The 15,103-nt window shown below is 38.1% G+C and overlaps 1 protein-coding gene across 2 annotated transcripts in view; it reads left to right on the forward strand.

Annotated features, from left to right (window-relative positions):
• SELENOI (selenoprotein I) overlaps nt 1–11,110 on the forward strand; it is a 36,564-nt gene extending 25,454 nt beyond the window's left edge. For both annotated transcript variants that reach the window (XM_032391544.1, XM_032391545.1), the window contains exons 7-10: nt 5,103–5,151; nt 6,526–6,706; nt 7,786–7,968; nt 9,997–11,110. In XM_032391544.1, coding sequence (XP_032247435.1) covers nt 5,103–5,151; nt 6,526–6,706; nt 7,786–7,968; nt 9,997–10,095 — 512 coding nt within the window. In that variant the 3' untranslated portion in view covers nt 10,096–11,110. The remainder of the gene's footprint in view (nt 1–5,102; nt 5,152–6,525; nt 6,707–7,785; nt 7,969–9,996) is intronic.
• Nucleotides 11,111–15,103: the final 3,993 nt, after the last annotated feature.

Below are 15,103 nucleotides of genomic sequence, written 5' to 3' on the forward strand. Positions count from 1 at the left end.
AGGTTTCTGTGTTTTGGTTTTTTTGTTTAGCACTAAGCTATTTCTAGTCAGAAGGAAATAAATACCAAAATCACATCAACCTTGTAAACTAACTATTTAAATAAACCTAGACGGTTCTAGAGGATCCACATTTAGGTGGATATTTGGTATAGATTTCATGCCTGTCTCAAAATTGAAGATCATTAGTTTGTAGGAAGTAGAATAGATGGAAGATAGAGATTACTTCATAATACATCCACTCCAGAAGTTGAGCCTTTGTTCCTCTCAGATACTCTCCTTTTGCCACTGGCCATTAGTAGGTAAAGGTTTTTGATCATGGTAATGTTTCCCTTTTGATTTTAGCCAGAGGGGATATCTATGGGAGGCAGAGTGTTTTCTGTGCAAAGAGGCAAGGAGGAAGTTATTTGGGGGCACTAGGAGTGGTGTTAGGACCTCTGTAGAAGTAAAATAGCAAACTCTTGGCTATTGCTCTGTTCCCTTATCTAAAATATAACCCCCTCTCTCACTGCCAGTGAACATTGGTAATAGAACGGGCATTGGGTAGGGTTTGGAAACAGCTGAGAAGTGGTGCATTAGGCACTGGCTTTTGGGTAGTGGTTTGGGCCTTTGTCTGTGGCCCTGAACTACAGATATTTTAGAACCCCGCTGTTATCTTCCAAATGTTCATTTTTGGGTTTCTATATGAACTGAATCCTCTTCCTTGGAAAGGCTAGCTATTTTTCACCCCCACCACATAGTGAATCTTTTGATTTAAGTGACTAGTCTTGTGGCAGTATTGCTGCATTTTATGTTTAAATGTTAAACTTAATGATAAGATGGAATCCTCTGGTATGTGAGATATATTTTTGAATGTTAAGGGGGTACTTTAACAGGCACATAATTTTTTTTGTAATTTATAAGTTTATCTGAATTCTTCTCTCGAAATAAAACAAAAGCCCACGTTTCTTTACAAATAAATAAAGCAGCTTTCCCAATACAGGTATACCTCGTTTTATTGCACTTCACTTTATTGTGCATTGCAGATACTGTGGTTTTTACAAACTGAAGGTTTCTGGCAACATATTAGCAAGTCGATTAGGGCCTTTTTTCCAACAGTGTTTGCTCATTTCATGTCTCCGTGTCTCCCTCTGTCATATTTTGGTAATTCTCGCAATATTTCAAACTTTTGCATTATTATATTTGTTATGGTGATCTGTGATCAGTGATCTTTGATGTTACTATTGGAATTGTTTTGGGGCCCCACAAACCACACCCATATAAGATGGCAACTTAATTAATAAATGTTGCGTGTGTCTGACTGCTCCACCTACCTGCCTCTCTTCCTCTCCTCGGGCCTCCCTATTTCCTGAGACACAGTATGGAAATTAGGCCAGTTAATGACCCTCCGGTGGCCTCTAAGTGTTTAGATGAAAGGAAGAGTCACACATCTCTCACTTTAAACCACAAATTAGAAATGATTCTAATCATAATGATTCTAATCACTTGGAAAAAAGCCAAGATAGGCCAAAAGCCAGGCCCCTCGCACCCAACAATTAGCTAAGTCTGTAAATGCAAAGGAAAAGTTCCCAAAGGAAATGAAAAGTGCTACTCACTGAATACACGAATGATAAGAAAGCAAAACAGCCTTTTTGCTGATATGGAGAAAGTTTGAGGGGCCTGGATAGAAGATCAGATCAGCCACAACATTCCCTGAAGCCAAAGCCTAATTTAGAGCAAGGCCCTAACTCTCTTCAATTCTGTGAAGGTTGAGAGAGGTAAAGAGGCTGCAGAAGAAAAGTCTGAAGCTAGCAGAGGTTGGTTCTTGAGGTTTAAGGAAAGAAGACTTCTCTATATCATGAAGGTGCAAGGTGAAGCAGCAAGTGCTGATGTAGAAGCTGCAGCAAATTATCCAGAAGATCTCGCTAAGATAATTAAGGAAGGTGGCTACGCAAACAACAGATTTTCAGTATAGATGTGACCGTTTTAATATTGGAAGGAAATTACATCTAGGACTTTCATAGATAGGAGAAGTCAATGCCTGGCTTCAAAACTTCAAAGGCCAGGCTGATTCATGTTAGGGGCTAATGCAGCTGGTGATTTGAAGGTGAAGCCAGTGCTCATTGACTATTCTGAAAATCCTAGGGCCCTTAAGAATTTGCTAAATTTACTCTGTCTGTCCTCTGTACATGGAACAACAAAGCCTGGATGATAGCACATCTGTTTACAGCATGGTTTACTGAATATTTGAAGCCCACTATTGAGATCTGCTCAGAAAAAAGGATTTCTTTCAAAATACTACTTCTCATTGACAAGCACCTGGTCACCCAAAGCTCTGATGACAATGTACAATGAGATTAATGTTGTTTTCATGCGTACTAACACAGCGTTCATCCTGCCGGAGATTGAATAGTAATTTTGACTTTCAAGGTTTATTATTGAAGAAATAAATACCTTTTTAGAAGGTTGTAGCTGCCATAGAGCGTGATTCCTCTGATGGATCTGGGCAAAGTAAATTGAAAACCTACTTTGGAAAGGATTCACCATTCTAGGTACCATTAAGAACATTCATAATTCATGGGGAGAAGTCAAAATAATCAACATTAACAGGAATTTGGAAGAAGTGATTTCCAACCTTTATGGATGACATTGAGAGGTTTAAGACTTCAGTGGAGGAAGTAAGTAGCCATGGTGGAAATAGCAAGAGAACTAGAATGAGAAGTGGAGCCTGAAGGTGGGACTGAATTGCTGCCATCTCATGATCAAACTTTGTAACAGACGGGGAGTTCTAACGGATGAAAAAAGAAAGTGGTTTTCTTGAGATAGAATCTGTTGGTGAAGGTGCTGTGAAGATTGTTGGAATGACAACAAAGGATTTCGAATATTACATAAACCGAGTTGAATAAAGCAGTGGCAGGGTTTGAGAGGATTGGCTGCTATTTTGAAAGAAGTTCTGTGGATAAAATGCCATCAACCAGCATTGCATACTGTAGAGAAATTGTTTGTGAAAGGAGGAGTCAGTGTGGGAAACTTCATTGTTTTCCGTTTTAAGAACTTGCCACAGCCACCCCCAGCAGCAGCCATCAGCCTCGAGTCAAGACCCTCCACCAGCAAAAAGATTACGACTAGCTGGAAGCTCAGATGATGGTTAGAATTTTTTAGTATAAAGTATTTTTTAGTTAAGGCATGTACCTTTTTTAAATACATAATGCTATTGTAATCTTAATAGGCTACATTATAGTATAAACATAACTTTTATGAACTGGGAAACCAAAAAATTTATGTGACTTGCTTTATTGTGACATTCACTTCATTGTGATGATCTGGAATGCAACCCGCAATATCTCTGAGGTATGCCTGTACTTTTTATGGAAAATACATTAGGTGCTATTTAGAGAAGAAATAGAAGATACAGTGTCTTTTTGGCAACCTATATATAGCCCAGGCTTCCTACATGCTTGCTGTATTTAAGATAAAGCTATTTCAAGATATTTGAAACTAAAAATACTCTTAGTAGCAAATCTTTTGCAAGTTTCTGTCAGCCTATTTCCAACACCTCAGAGCTATAGTGATTCTGGGTTAATTAATTCAGCCCCTGCTCCCTACCAGTTCTTCCCAGCTTGACAGAGAGTCAGCTTGTCTTCCCTTCCTTTCTAAGCTCTTCTAGCTTGGGGGAACTTTGTCACATTTGGGCTTGGAAGTGGCAGAGTAATTCATCTTTTCAAATGAGATTTCTTTTTGGTGGATTCTAGTCTTTTTATCTGTTTTTAGCAGAATGTCTTAGGAATTGTTTTGAAGGAATGCTTTTCTGTCTTTGATCCTTAAGGTCATAGCTGCATTGACCACCTTCCCACCCCAAGCCAAGTATACAGCGGGAGTCTGGAGTGGACAAGCTAGGGCTAATCTGTTGAGTGACGGTGACATACCCAAATGAAGTAGCCCGCAACTTGCCACAGGTGTTGATTTGGAGTTTGACAGAGAAAAAAAATCAGGAATTTACATCTCTGTAATTTGTAGAACCAGAGAATTTTAAAAATGCCAGGGACATTAGGAAGTCAATTAACCCATCCATGTTGTACAGCTGTGGAATCTGAAGCTCAGACAGATTGTCTGATTTGCCCAAGAGTACATTACTAGATTTCGGAGTCATCTATAGGAAACTTGCAGTTAAACTGTAAGAGAGGATTCTCTGAGGGAGAATAGAAGCACAGTTGAATGCCCAGTTAGGAATATGCAGGAGGCAGAGTTGCCAATAAAGGATAGCACATGTAATGCTTGGATAACTAACAGCACTGGGAGAATGGATCACAAAGGCAAAGGCAAAGGCAGGAACGAATTGCAGTTAGTGGAGAGTCAGCAGAGTCCTCTTACTTAGAAGTCAGGAGTGAAGAAAGAATATTGAATTTGATCATTAGGAGAACTTGGTAAATTCCAGAGTACAGTTTCTGCAGAGGGAAGGCAGAATGAATGAGTACTGAGGAATTGAAGGCCACCAGCAAGGTCTAGCGAGTGATAGGGAAGAGTAAGAGAAGTGGAGAGGGAGAAGCAATGGGGTGGGGGTGGGGGGCTTCTTGGGAAGGCTGTCCTTGTTTTCGGGTTTGAGGGGAAAGAACTAGTGTATGCTTAGGGGTGGGCGGAGGAACTGAGAATGCTAGGGAGATAAATAAGTGGAAATGGGAAACCACAGAATCCATTAAACCATCCCCTCTTTCAGTAACTCACACTTGTGCAATTTACTGCATACCAGGTACTGTTCCAGGTGTTTTTATGTGTAATAACTCATTTAATTCTCAAAACCCTACGGGGTCAATCCTATTATGTCTATTTTATAAAAGAAGAAATTGAGGCACTGAAACGTTAATCTGCCTGAAATCCCATAACCTGTAGGCGCAACCAAAGTTCAAGCCCGATCTGGCCCCTGAGCCTCTGCTCTGGAATCACCAAGCTGTACTGCCACTCTTCTGGTTGTAAATGTTGTTCAGAAGTGTATTTAATTTCATTACAAAAGTGAACCTGAACCTGCGAGTTACTGGGTCTAAAAGCATTAAATATTTTGTATGTATTTGATAATTATAAACATCACTCTTGAATAATAATCACAATAATTTAAGTATTCTTCCTTTTAGGTTGTGCGTTATGTGTGACTCTTCCAATGAGTTTATTAAACTTTTTCAGGTAAGTATTTCTTAATTGGGCAAGAAATGTGAAAATCATTACATAGATGAATTTTAGGATCTGTTTTACTTTTGGCATCTGGACATTTTGAAAAGGTCGTGAAACCTGTATTTTGAACCTAGAATGAGGTTAGGATCATTTAGGGACTACAGCGGCGGCTCTGTAGTCAGTTCAACCATAGCACAAAACTGCTGGTTCTTTTGTTATAATTTTTGGCTCACCAGTCTTCTATTTGTCATTTTTTTGTGGAGTGAATTGGGAAGGAGTGTGTTCTTGTTGAATATTGATAGGTTCATGTTCTTTTTAGAAATTGATTACAAGTTTTTATGAATTGATTCTGTGTAAGTGTAGTCAGCTTGATCATAAAATTTCTGGACTTGTGTAGTTTAGGACCTAACCCTGAATCTATGCTGACTTCCCAGGTAGCACTATGTAAAAATTCCTGCCAGAGGAATGGGGCCAGGGTTCGGGAGGAGTTTCCTGGCTGGCATTTCATTTCTTTGATCTGCACTTCTCCACCTTTGCTCAGCCACGCTGAATTTACGTAGGGGACCTGAATGTATTTTGCTGTTTCCCTCCTTGGTAATTTTGTTCCCACTTCCCTCTAATACTGTTTCCTCTGCTTGAAACGCTTGTACTTCCCTCCTCGTCCTTCAGCCCTCAGATCTGTCCTGCAGAACCCTATCTGTGTCCCTCCAAGCTCTATGAATCTTCCCTACTCATGGCAACTGGCAGTCACTCACAGAAACCGTAACATTTCAGGCCCTGAAGGCCTTACAGATGGAGACATTTTCTCCTCATCTTCTAAGGATGAGGTCCTGATGAGGCGATATCTTGTCCAGGATCATGTAATCAGGGGCAGAACCAAGACTAGAATTTGGGGCTCTGTTCAGATGAGCTGACACATAATGGAGTGTGTGCTGGAGACACCGAGATAGGCTATGGGTGGTCTCAGTGCAGAGTCTTCCACTCGTTGGTTCTCTGTCACTTTGTATTGTCGCGGCACTCTGAGGTACTTCCTCGTGGTGTTTTGTGTGCATTTTATTTCCCCTGTTGGAGTGTAAATCTCCCAGAACAAAGATCAAGTGCTATTCATCTTTACATTCCAGGGCACTAGGGCTCAGAAGACTTCCGTTCTAGTCCTGGCCCTGCCACTTTGTAGCAAGTTATGTAAACTTAAATTCTCACACCGTCACTTAACCTGTCTGCAAAATAGGGTTAGTAATGTTGGTTCTTTTTGTGCTATGGGATTATTGTGAGTATAAAGTAAGAGAATAAGTGTGAAAGTACTTTGAAAACTAGAAAATTTACAAACGCAGTGTGAGTTTTACATGTAATAATGTTCTTTGTATTACTTGATTTTCTTTTTTTCAGAAGCTATAAAAATAACACCTTGAAACACAATTCAATCTATGAAGCTATGGTTCCCTTTTTTTCTCCATGTTTGCTATTCATTTTGTCTACAGCATGGATCCTTCAGTCGCCTTCAGATATTTTAGAGTTGCATCCTAGAGTATTCTACTTTATGGTTGGAACAGCCTTTGCCAACATCACAGTAAGATTTTTTTCTTTTAAAATTAGTCATAATATATCTAAGGAGTATATGACAAAATTTGATAATTTGAGAAATTTTATATAGTATTGAAAATAAACAGATTTTAATTTAAAGATATTTTATATCAGAAACTTGAAAGAATTATAACCCCAAAGACAGAAATGCTGCAAATTATTTTTTCCTTTTCCAGATGGCTGCAGATCTAATGATTAATTTCGCGAGGCTGAAAGGGGTTTTTGAGAGAAAATACACACACACACACACACACACGCACACACACTTCTAAATCAGCTGATTTTAAAATTAACGGGGAGTAAAAACTTTGTAATAAATAGAACATTTTTTAAAAGCCCTTTCTCTGCGATGGCCCAGCAAGAGAGCAGACAGGTAGGAGAGATCAGGAGGAGTTGAGAAGGGACCTTAATGGTTCTCGCAACCAGGGAGCCTGTGCTCTAACTCTAAAAACTTAGTTTTTACTTTATAAGGTAGCCACTGAGTTTATGTTTCCGTGTCTGTAACATGTGTTCAATATCACCAGTCCTATTGATTTCACAGGGTTTAAAGATGTGAAAATATTAATACATTGTATAAAAGGTATCTCAGAAGGAATAAAGCTAGATTTGAGTAAGGTATTGAAAGTAAAGGGAGCCAGAGAGGTCTTGGTGTTACTGTGACCATATGATTGAACTGGAGGCAGCATCTCCTCAGCACCATGAAGAGATTTAGTTGCATGGAGCTAGAAAAGGCTGTTTTGAAAGTTTTTTTTCAGATATCATGCTTAAAATTGGGAGAAATTTCTTTTATCCAAACTGTTACCTAGTGGAAGAATGCCTTCTGTAGCAACCTGACTAAATTATCTTCCCACCTCTTCTGACACACGCTCTGAGGGTCCGTGGGTTTGGACGTGTGGGCAGAGGTTCACTTTGGCTCCTGAGCAGTTGAGAACTACTGATTTTAATAATGTCATGTAACTGTGTTGGTTCAAGTACTTGAAATGCTTTTTAAATGTTGGAGTTACTAATTTTGGAAGTGCTTTGCTAATTAAATTTTCATTCTCCGCCCCCCGCCCCAACTTCAAGTGTCAGCTGATTGTTTGTCAAATGAGCAGCACCCGGTGCCCAACTTTGAATTGGTTCCTGGTTCCTCTTTTCTTGGTTGTCCTGGTGGTAAACTTAGGAGTACCCTCTTACGTTGAGAGCATTCTCCTGTATACTTTAACAGCTGTTTTCACTCTGGCCCACATCCATTATGGAGTACAAGTGGTGAGTACTCTAGAGCAAAATTGATTCCATTTGGTTTTTATGTACTAGGAAAGGAGGTGAGGGAAAAATTTCATAAGAAAGTAGCTTATTAAAGTAACTGGAAGGAAAAAAAAATAAATAGCTGGAAGAATTGGGATATTCTCTATAAATTTTGAATAATATCCAGTACATAATTTCAGATACCGTTTCTCTGATGAATATGTTACAGTAACTACAAGTAATTTAAAAGCTGGATAATTATTATGAGGAATTAGTTGTTTTTAAGTAGGTAGAAATGTATACTGTTTTCTTGGTGAATGGAGTTGTAAACTCTTATGTGCTTTTAATTCTGTGAGGACCAAATAATCCCATTTGTTGATGATTTATTTCTGTACTTGCTTCGTTAGCTTTAGGGGCATTTTTATAAGGGGGAAATATTAGAAGAAAATGGATTTAAGAAGTATTTTGCAAACCTTAATATTCTCTTCTAAAGCAAGAGACTAGTTTCAGGGCAAATGGACTAAGATAGAATAAAATGAAAATGAGAACCATGCAGTTTATTTTCTTTCCCTCACACTTTAACACTCTTTTCTAATTATTTGACATATTTTAGCATGGTCTTATAAATATGATTTTTAATTGTTGTACAATATTCCATGAAGGAGATTACTTAATAATTACCCAGTGTACTTAGTTATGATCCAGTTATTTTAATCATTTATGTTGTTTCTAAATTTTCACCATTATAAATTAGAGTGAACAATCTGGAATAATATATTTTTCTTTGTTTTCTGAGGGTAGTTTCATAGCAATGAAAAATGTAAAAGGGTATTCATGTTAGTATTCGTGTTTTTATGACTCTTAAAATGCTTCTATTTGGTATGCTTGTTTTAAAAAGAACCCTACTAGGACTCAGTTTGAGAAACAAAATGTCTTCTATACTGCCATACATATTTTTAAAATGGGGGCACCTGTCATGCTTGATAACTACTTTATACTGTGCATATGTTGCTAAACTTAGGTTTCTTCTCGTAGGGTTCTCCCCAAAGTAGCTTACATTTGTTGGGATAAAATAGATGAAAAAAAAATCCACGATAACTAGGGATTATGACATGAAGACGTAATTGTTTGTTTTTATTTGCGCATACTTAACATAAATGCTTCTTCACTTTATGTTAATACTCTTAGGCTTTCATATTCTATTTCATAATATAGTTGTAAATGTCTTTTATAATTGTGTTAATTTATTATAACCCCTCAGAAGCATATTTTTAGGCAACTGTACATAAACCAAACCCAAACATCTTTTTCTTTAAATTACAAAAGCAGTACATTTTCACTGTTAACCTGGAAAATAAGTACAAGTTATTGGGAAAAAAAAATTCAAAGAACATCTTTTTTGTCTGTCTTTGTGCTCTCTTGCCACTTCTGCAACTTCTGACCAGAAGGTAAAACTTGATAAGCCACACAAAGCACTAACTTTTGAACTACTGAAATATAAATAATAACAATAGAGCTGGGAAGTATTAAATAAATAATGTTTGGTAACTGACACATAACCAGGGTCTTGCCTACCCACCAGGAATACCTTAACCAATATGGCCTAAATCTCCCAAAGTGTACAAATCTACTTTTATACTGTTTCATCAGTATTAGGAATGATTACCTAGAAATGCTGTAAGCAGCTGAATATTGAGTCTAACTTTATATGTAAATATTCGATCTACTATATATTGTAAGTCAGCTAACCCTATAATTTTTCAGCAGATTTGGGTGTGAATCTGTGTGGTCCAGAGGGCTCTGGAAAGACTAGATTTTGGAGTTAGGCAGCCCCAGGCTTAAGTCCTAACCCTCCCAGGGGTAGTCCTGGTATTCTATAGAATTCTATAACCTTCTAGCTCTATAGCTATCCTAGGCCAGAAAAACCTGTCATTATTTCTGCTGAGTTTTGCCGCATCGGTAAATTGTCTCCAGAGGGTGAATTCTGTGTCCTTTTAAAAAATGACTAGGAATGTATTTGTCACCGCCTCATGTTCTGGTTTTCCGCAGGTAAAGCAGCTGAGCAGCCATTTTCAGATTTATCCCTTCTCGTTGAGGAAACCAAACTCGGATTGACTAGGAATGGAAGAAAAGAATAGTGGCCTGTAATCTACAGAAAAAAGTACTGTAAATAAGATGCTTGTAAATATTTCATCCATCACCATTGAACTAAACTGATCTGCTTAACAGACCTGGGAACTCAAGTGTGTATAGTACTTGGATAGCGGGAGTGATACAAATGATCTGAACTTACGGAATTTTGGACCTACTAACTCCCAACTTATTTTATTTTTTATAAAACCATGTGGCATTTTGGTTAAGCATAATGTACTTTAGACCAGCAAAATGTTTCTAGTGATTTTAGCTTCATGAGTCTATAATGTTTTGGTTCATACAGAGTTAAAGATGCTTTGTTTTTATTTTTAAAGCCCCCACATTGGTTTAGGAACACTGATAACATTAAGAAAACCACAAAATGTTTTCATATTTGGTACTACTTTAGTAGTAGGTCTTTAGCAGTGGAAGTTATCAATAGCCCAAATCTAATATAGGGAAAATATAAGAGCAAGTCACCTTTAGCAAGAGATGCCAAATGATTACAGAACTATAATGTACAATTGCCAAATACTGGTTTCTCTTTCCCATGGAAATGCCTTTTTTCCTCATGTGCTAAGAGAGCTAGTATATATATTTAGATTCTCTAGTATTCTGGCTCTCTTTGTTTGGGAGAGATCTTGATAAATGATTTAATTTTCTTTTAAAGAAAAATATTCAATTGAGACTTAGCAGAGAGTGGATCATAATTGTAGCTCACCCACTGACATGGTTCATCATTTAAATATGGCATTTCCCCCCTTAGTTGCAAGTTGCTGAGATTTGGTGCCTGTGAACTATGATTATATGAATGCATGTGACAGTCCCAGTCTTACGATAATTACTTGTAGGGAACACAGGTAAACTTCCTTGTAAGAGAAATTTACTTTGGAGCTAGAAATCTCATGAGCCTCACTATGAATTCCTGCTATGAACCTCACTACAAAATTCGTTTTCTGATTCAGTTTGCCCTTCCTTCCTTCCTTCCTTCCTTCCTTCCTTCCTTCCTTCCTTCCTTCCTTCCTTCCTCCCTCCCTCCCTCCCTCCCTCCTTTCTTTGTTTCTTTCTTCCTTCCGTCCGTCCGTCCATCCGTCTCTTTTTTATGGAGGAGAGAGTGCTGTGTTTTTTATTTCATACAAGATAAATAAGTAGAAATTCTTTCTTCCCTAACTTGCCCACTTCCCCACCTGAAGAAAGTTTCTGATATATATGCCTTACTGAGTACCTACTCTCTTTAATATGACTTGGAATAATTTTTGAGGTTTACTGACAAACATAAAAATCCCTTTGACTTCAATGTGGTTGTTTTATAGATCACACCTTTTCATGAATGTGGATATTTTATCTTTTTGACTTTGTCTCCATTTAGTTTGGTGGTGGTGAAATTTACTTGCTGACTTTCTTTTATTTTCCACTGAATGAGGTTTGTGCTCGAATGAAGAGTGTATCTTAAACCCTTTTTCGTTTGGATGGATTGCACTTGGATAAAATAGGCACCACTGTGTTGATATGTAATTAAATTCTTAACCATTATTTATCTATGAATGTGACCATCGTTAAATTTAATTATAGGGTATTCCTTTTTGAATTTCAGTCTCCTGCGTTGTAAAAATAACTATGTAATATTTCAGTTTTTAAATTTGTAAATCCTAATCATTGTTATCCAGGTTATTAGAAATGAGGAGTCAAGGAGCTAACTCATGGTTCTGTACTCATTTTTAAAAACGGTTCATAAAGATTGAGGTATATTCTGTGACTTTTTCTGAGACTGAACATGGTGAGAAATCGATGCTGGAAAATGTGGGTAGTGATTCTGTGTTTGTTAATAAGTTGCCATCATGGAGGTCAGAGAATGAACAAATTAAGTAAGGGTAACTCATTTTGTAGACCTTGTTCTTTGTCATCTGTAAAATTGAACTGGATCAAGTGGTAGTTTGGGCTGGGAACAAAGCTTTGTTTGTTCTAAGGTTTCTGAGCTAATCATTTTACCTTTTTGTTGATCTTGTACACAAGAATGAGATTAGTCTGTATTATATAAGAAAAGAACTGAGAAATGTTTATAAAATGACAAATTTGAGCCACAGGCTTTCTTCACCTTATACAGTATAGTTAAAAAAAAAAAAAAATACCCTTCTGGCATAGGGTCATGTTCTGTACTTTTGGGACTATTTTACATCAAAGTGTCTTTCTGTTCTTTTTCTGTTGCATCAAGTTTATTTGAAATTGTTTTGTGCCTGTACTTCAAGACCTATTTCCCTATAGGGGTAAAGAATTATGCCATAGTTTTATTGACACCATTAGATGAAAGGTGGCTGTCAACAAGGTGAAAGTGAAACTGAGTGATGAACTGTTTCAGAATACTGTGGACTTGTGAATCTTCAGTGGACTGCTTTTTTTTTTTGGTTTAGTCTGCCATCTTGAAATGCATCTTGAAAGCCCCCATTTGTCGTGTAGTGATATAGCAGCTGAAGCAGGACTTACTTGCAAATAGCTCTGTGCATTTGTGTCATGCCAATTACCATAACATTTCCAAAGTATAAAAGATATTTCAGGCTTATGCATGATATTTTGGGGTGAGTCTACCACTCCAGCCTTTCTCCCAGCATACACTGAGCTGCCTTTAGGGGAGCAATGGCATGGTTGGTCATACATGCATGTTTTCTGTACATTTCAGAATGGAGTGCCTTAGCCAGGCCAGATGTTTGCTTTGTGTTTCTGCTGACCAAAGTTAACCTAGACCTGTGAGAAGTTTCTTGTCAGGTTATGGTATGAAAAATGTCCTTTCATGCTTGTCAGAAATTAATTCCCCTATATTTGAGGGGGACATGGGATAGAAAAATCCTTAAAATACCTGGATAGAGTATCTGCCTTTTCTGATCCTTTACTAACATTCATGATCTTTAGTGCGTTACACAGTTTAAGATTGTCACAGTTGACACTGCCATTCCTCCATTTATACATAATAGATGTAGTTCATGAGTTTTAGTCTCAAGGGTAATAGAGTGAATAACTTCCAAATGAAAAACTAAATGGTCCTTGGCCTTTTAATAGTATCATGCTTAAAATATTTTAAATTCTAATTTAAAAAATATCTCCATGCTGATTATGGTCTAGAATGTTCTACTACTACCAGTATTTCATTTATTTTAATATAGAGGTATGGGGAAGAGGAGTATATGTCTAGAGTTGTCCAAATTCTAAATAGGTACCAAGAGAGCATTAATCATGACCTGGAGTCTGGGCTTTGGGGGAATATGGAAAAGAAAAAGCAGGCATAAGGTCCACCGAAGGAGAGGAAAGGGTCACCTTAATGCACAGGGCCTGTTGTGCCCACTAGTGCAGTGCAGAGTTTAAAATTGTTGTTCCTCCAGTAACTTCAAATTCAAATGTGAATTTGAAAAGTTCCCAAGTGTTCAGTTTTCAAAGAATTTATTTTGTAGTCAGTCAAAAAACATTTGGAATGTAACTTGCTTTCCAAAGTAGACTTTGATTCTATAGCCTGTGGAAAATAAAAAGATAAACTGAAGGTGTTTGAGTCAAAGGGCCCTTTTCCCCTTTGTATTTTAACTAGAAGCCTGTGTGTAACTCTTCCTTTTCACTGTTCACCCGGCCTCCTTTTGACTTGCTACACCTGGGACAGAGGAGCCCACTTGCTTTGTAGCGCCTGGGTCTGCCACATTCCAATCTCCTGGATTGCCTTAGATCTCTTGACATGTCGAGGACTGGGACCGTGCCAGAGGGAACAGAGTAAACCCGATGGGCTAGAACTTTTGACTTTGGGTCCCCAAAAAGCCAAAAACAAATACAGAAATCTTTGGTTGTTGTGTTGATTCCTGTTTTCAGAGTGGCCTTTATCTTGACCTCGGTTCTGGACTTGATTGAGTACTCTAGGAGATCTCTGGTCATATTAGGATTTTCTTTGTCCTGTGAGGTGTCCTTGTAAGAGCATGCCCTTCCTTGAACACCCTGTGGGTGAATAACCTTCCTAAGTTAGCTGCCAGTACTAGAACCTTCCAGAAGGAATTTTAATTAGTATGCTGCATTTGAAGCACTTTGACATGTACATTTTAAGCGACAGTTTTAACAGTAAAACGGTGTTAAACTAATCACTGTGAAACTTGAAAGTGTGATGCTCTGTACATTTTAGGAAGCTTAAGTAGATTTCTGGTTTTTCCTTTGTTAATTATGTAACCCAGTGATTTGCATATTTTACTTTTCATCTTTGACGGTGGCACAAATGACTGACATTTTGGCAGGCAGTTACATGAGGGTATATGGTAAATCGTGGTTGTGTAGCTTTTCCAGAGAAAGTGGCGACATGTTAACTTCTTCCTTGTGTGGAACCATGGGAGTGGGATTTATTGGCTCATTCACTGCAGTGTTTTTACGGTGCAAAATAAACGTCCACATGCTAGTAACACGCTTTGCTCTTTAATAAACAAATGTGCAAGAGATAGTAATCTAGCTGATTTTTGCGGGGGGGGGGGTTGTTTTTAAGCAGGGACCCACTCTTCAGTCAGATCTTAAATGAGCTCATATTTAGGGAAGCAGAAGGTGTTCTGCCGTCTGTGGCCCTCTCACCAGGCGGCCTGCGTGAGGAAGCTGTGTTGTATTCGGTCAGAAAGGCCAGGGTCCCAGAATTGGAAAATGGTACGTGGACTGATTTTAGAATATTTTAACAAGGGCTTATCTCTATAGGAAAGTCCGTTTGGACATAACAGAAGGATTGTCTGGTCTCCTACAGACCCATTCACATTGTTTTACTCTTCACAGAATCATTTTTAGAAAGGTAGGCTAAATCAGAGTGGTGCTGTTTTTAAAGCTCGTGAATTGGATCATGGCCGTATGGTACCTAATGCTACATGGAACTTAGAGACAGTATTCAAGATACCAGGAGTGGGGAAGCCTGGCTGGCTCAGTCCGTAGAGTGTGCGACTCTTGTTCTCAGGGTTGTGTGTTCAAGCCCCATGTTCGGTGTCAAGATTACTTAAAAAAATAAAATCTTAAAAAAAGAAAAAAAACC

Source organism: Phoca vitulina, unplaced genomic scaffold (assembly GCF_004348235.1).
Source record: "Phoca vitulina isolate PV1807 unplaced genomic scaffold, GSC_HSeal_1.0 scaffold63, whole genome shotgun sequence".
Classification (NCBI taxonomy): Eukaryota; Metazoa; Chordata; class Mammalia; order Carnivora; family Phocidae; genus Phoca; species Phoca vitulina.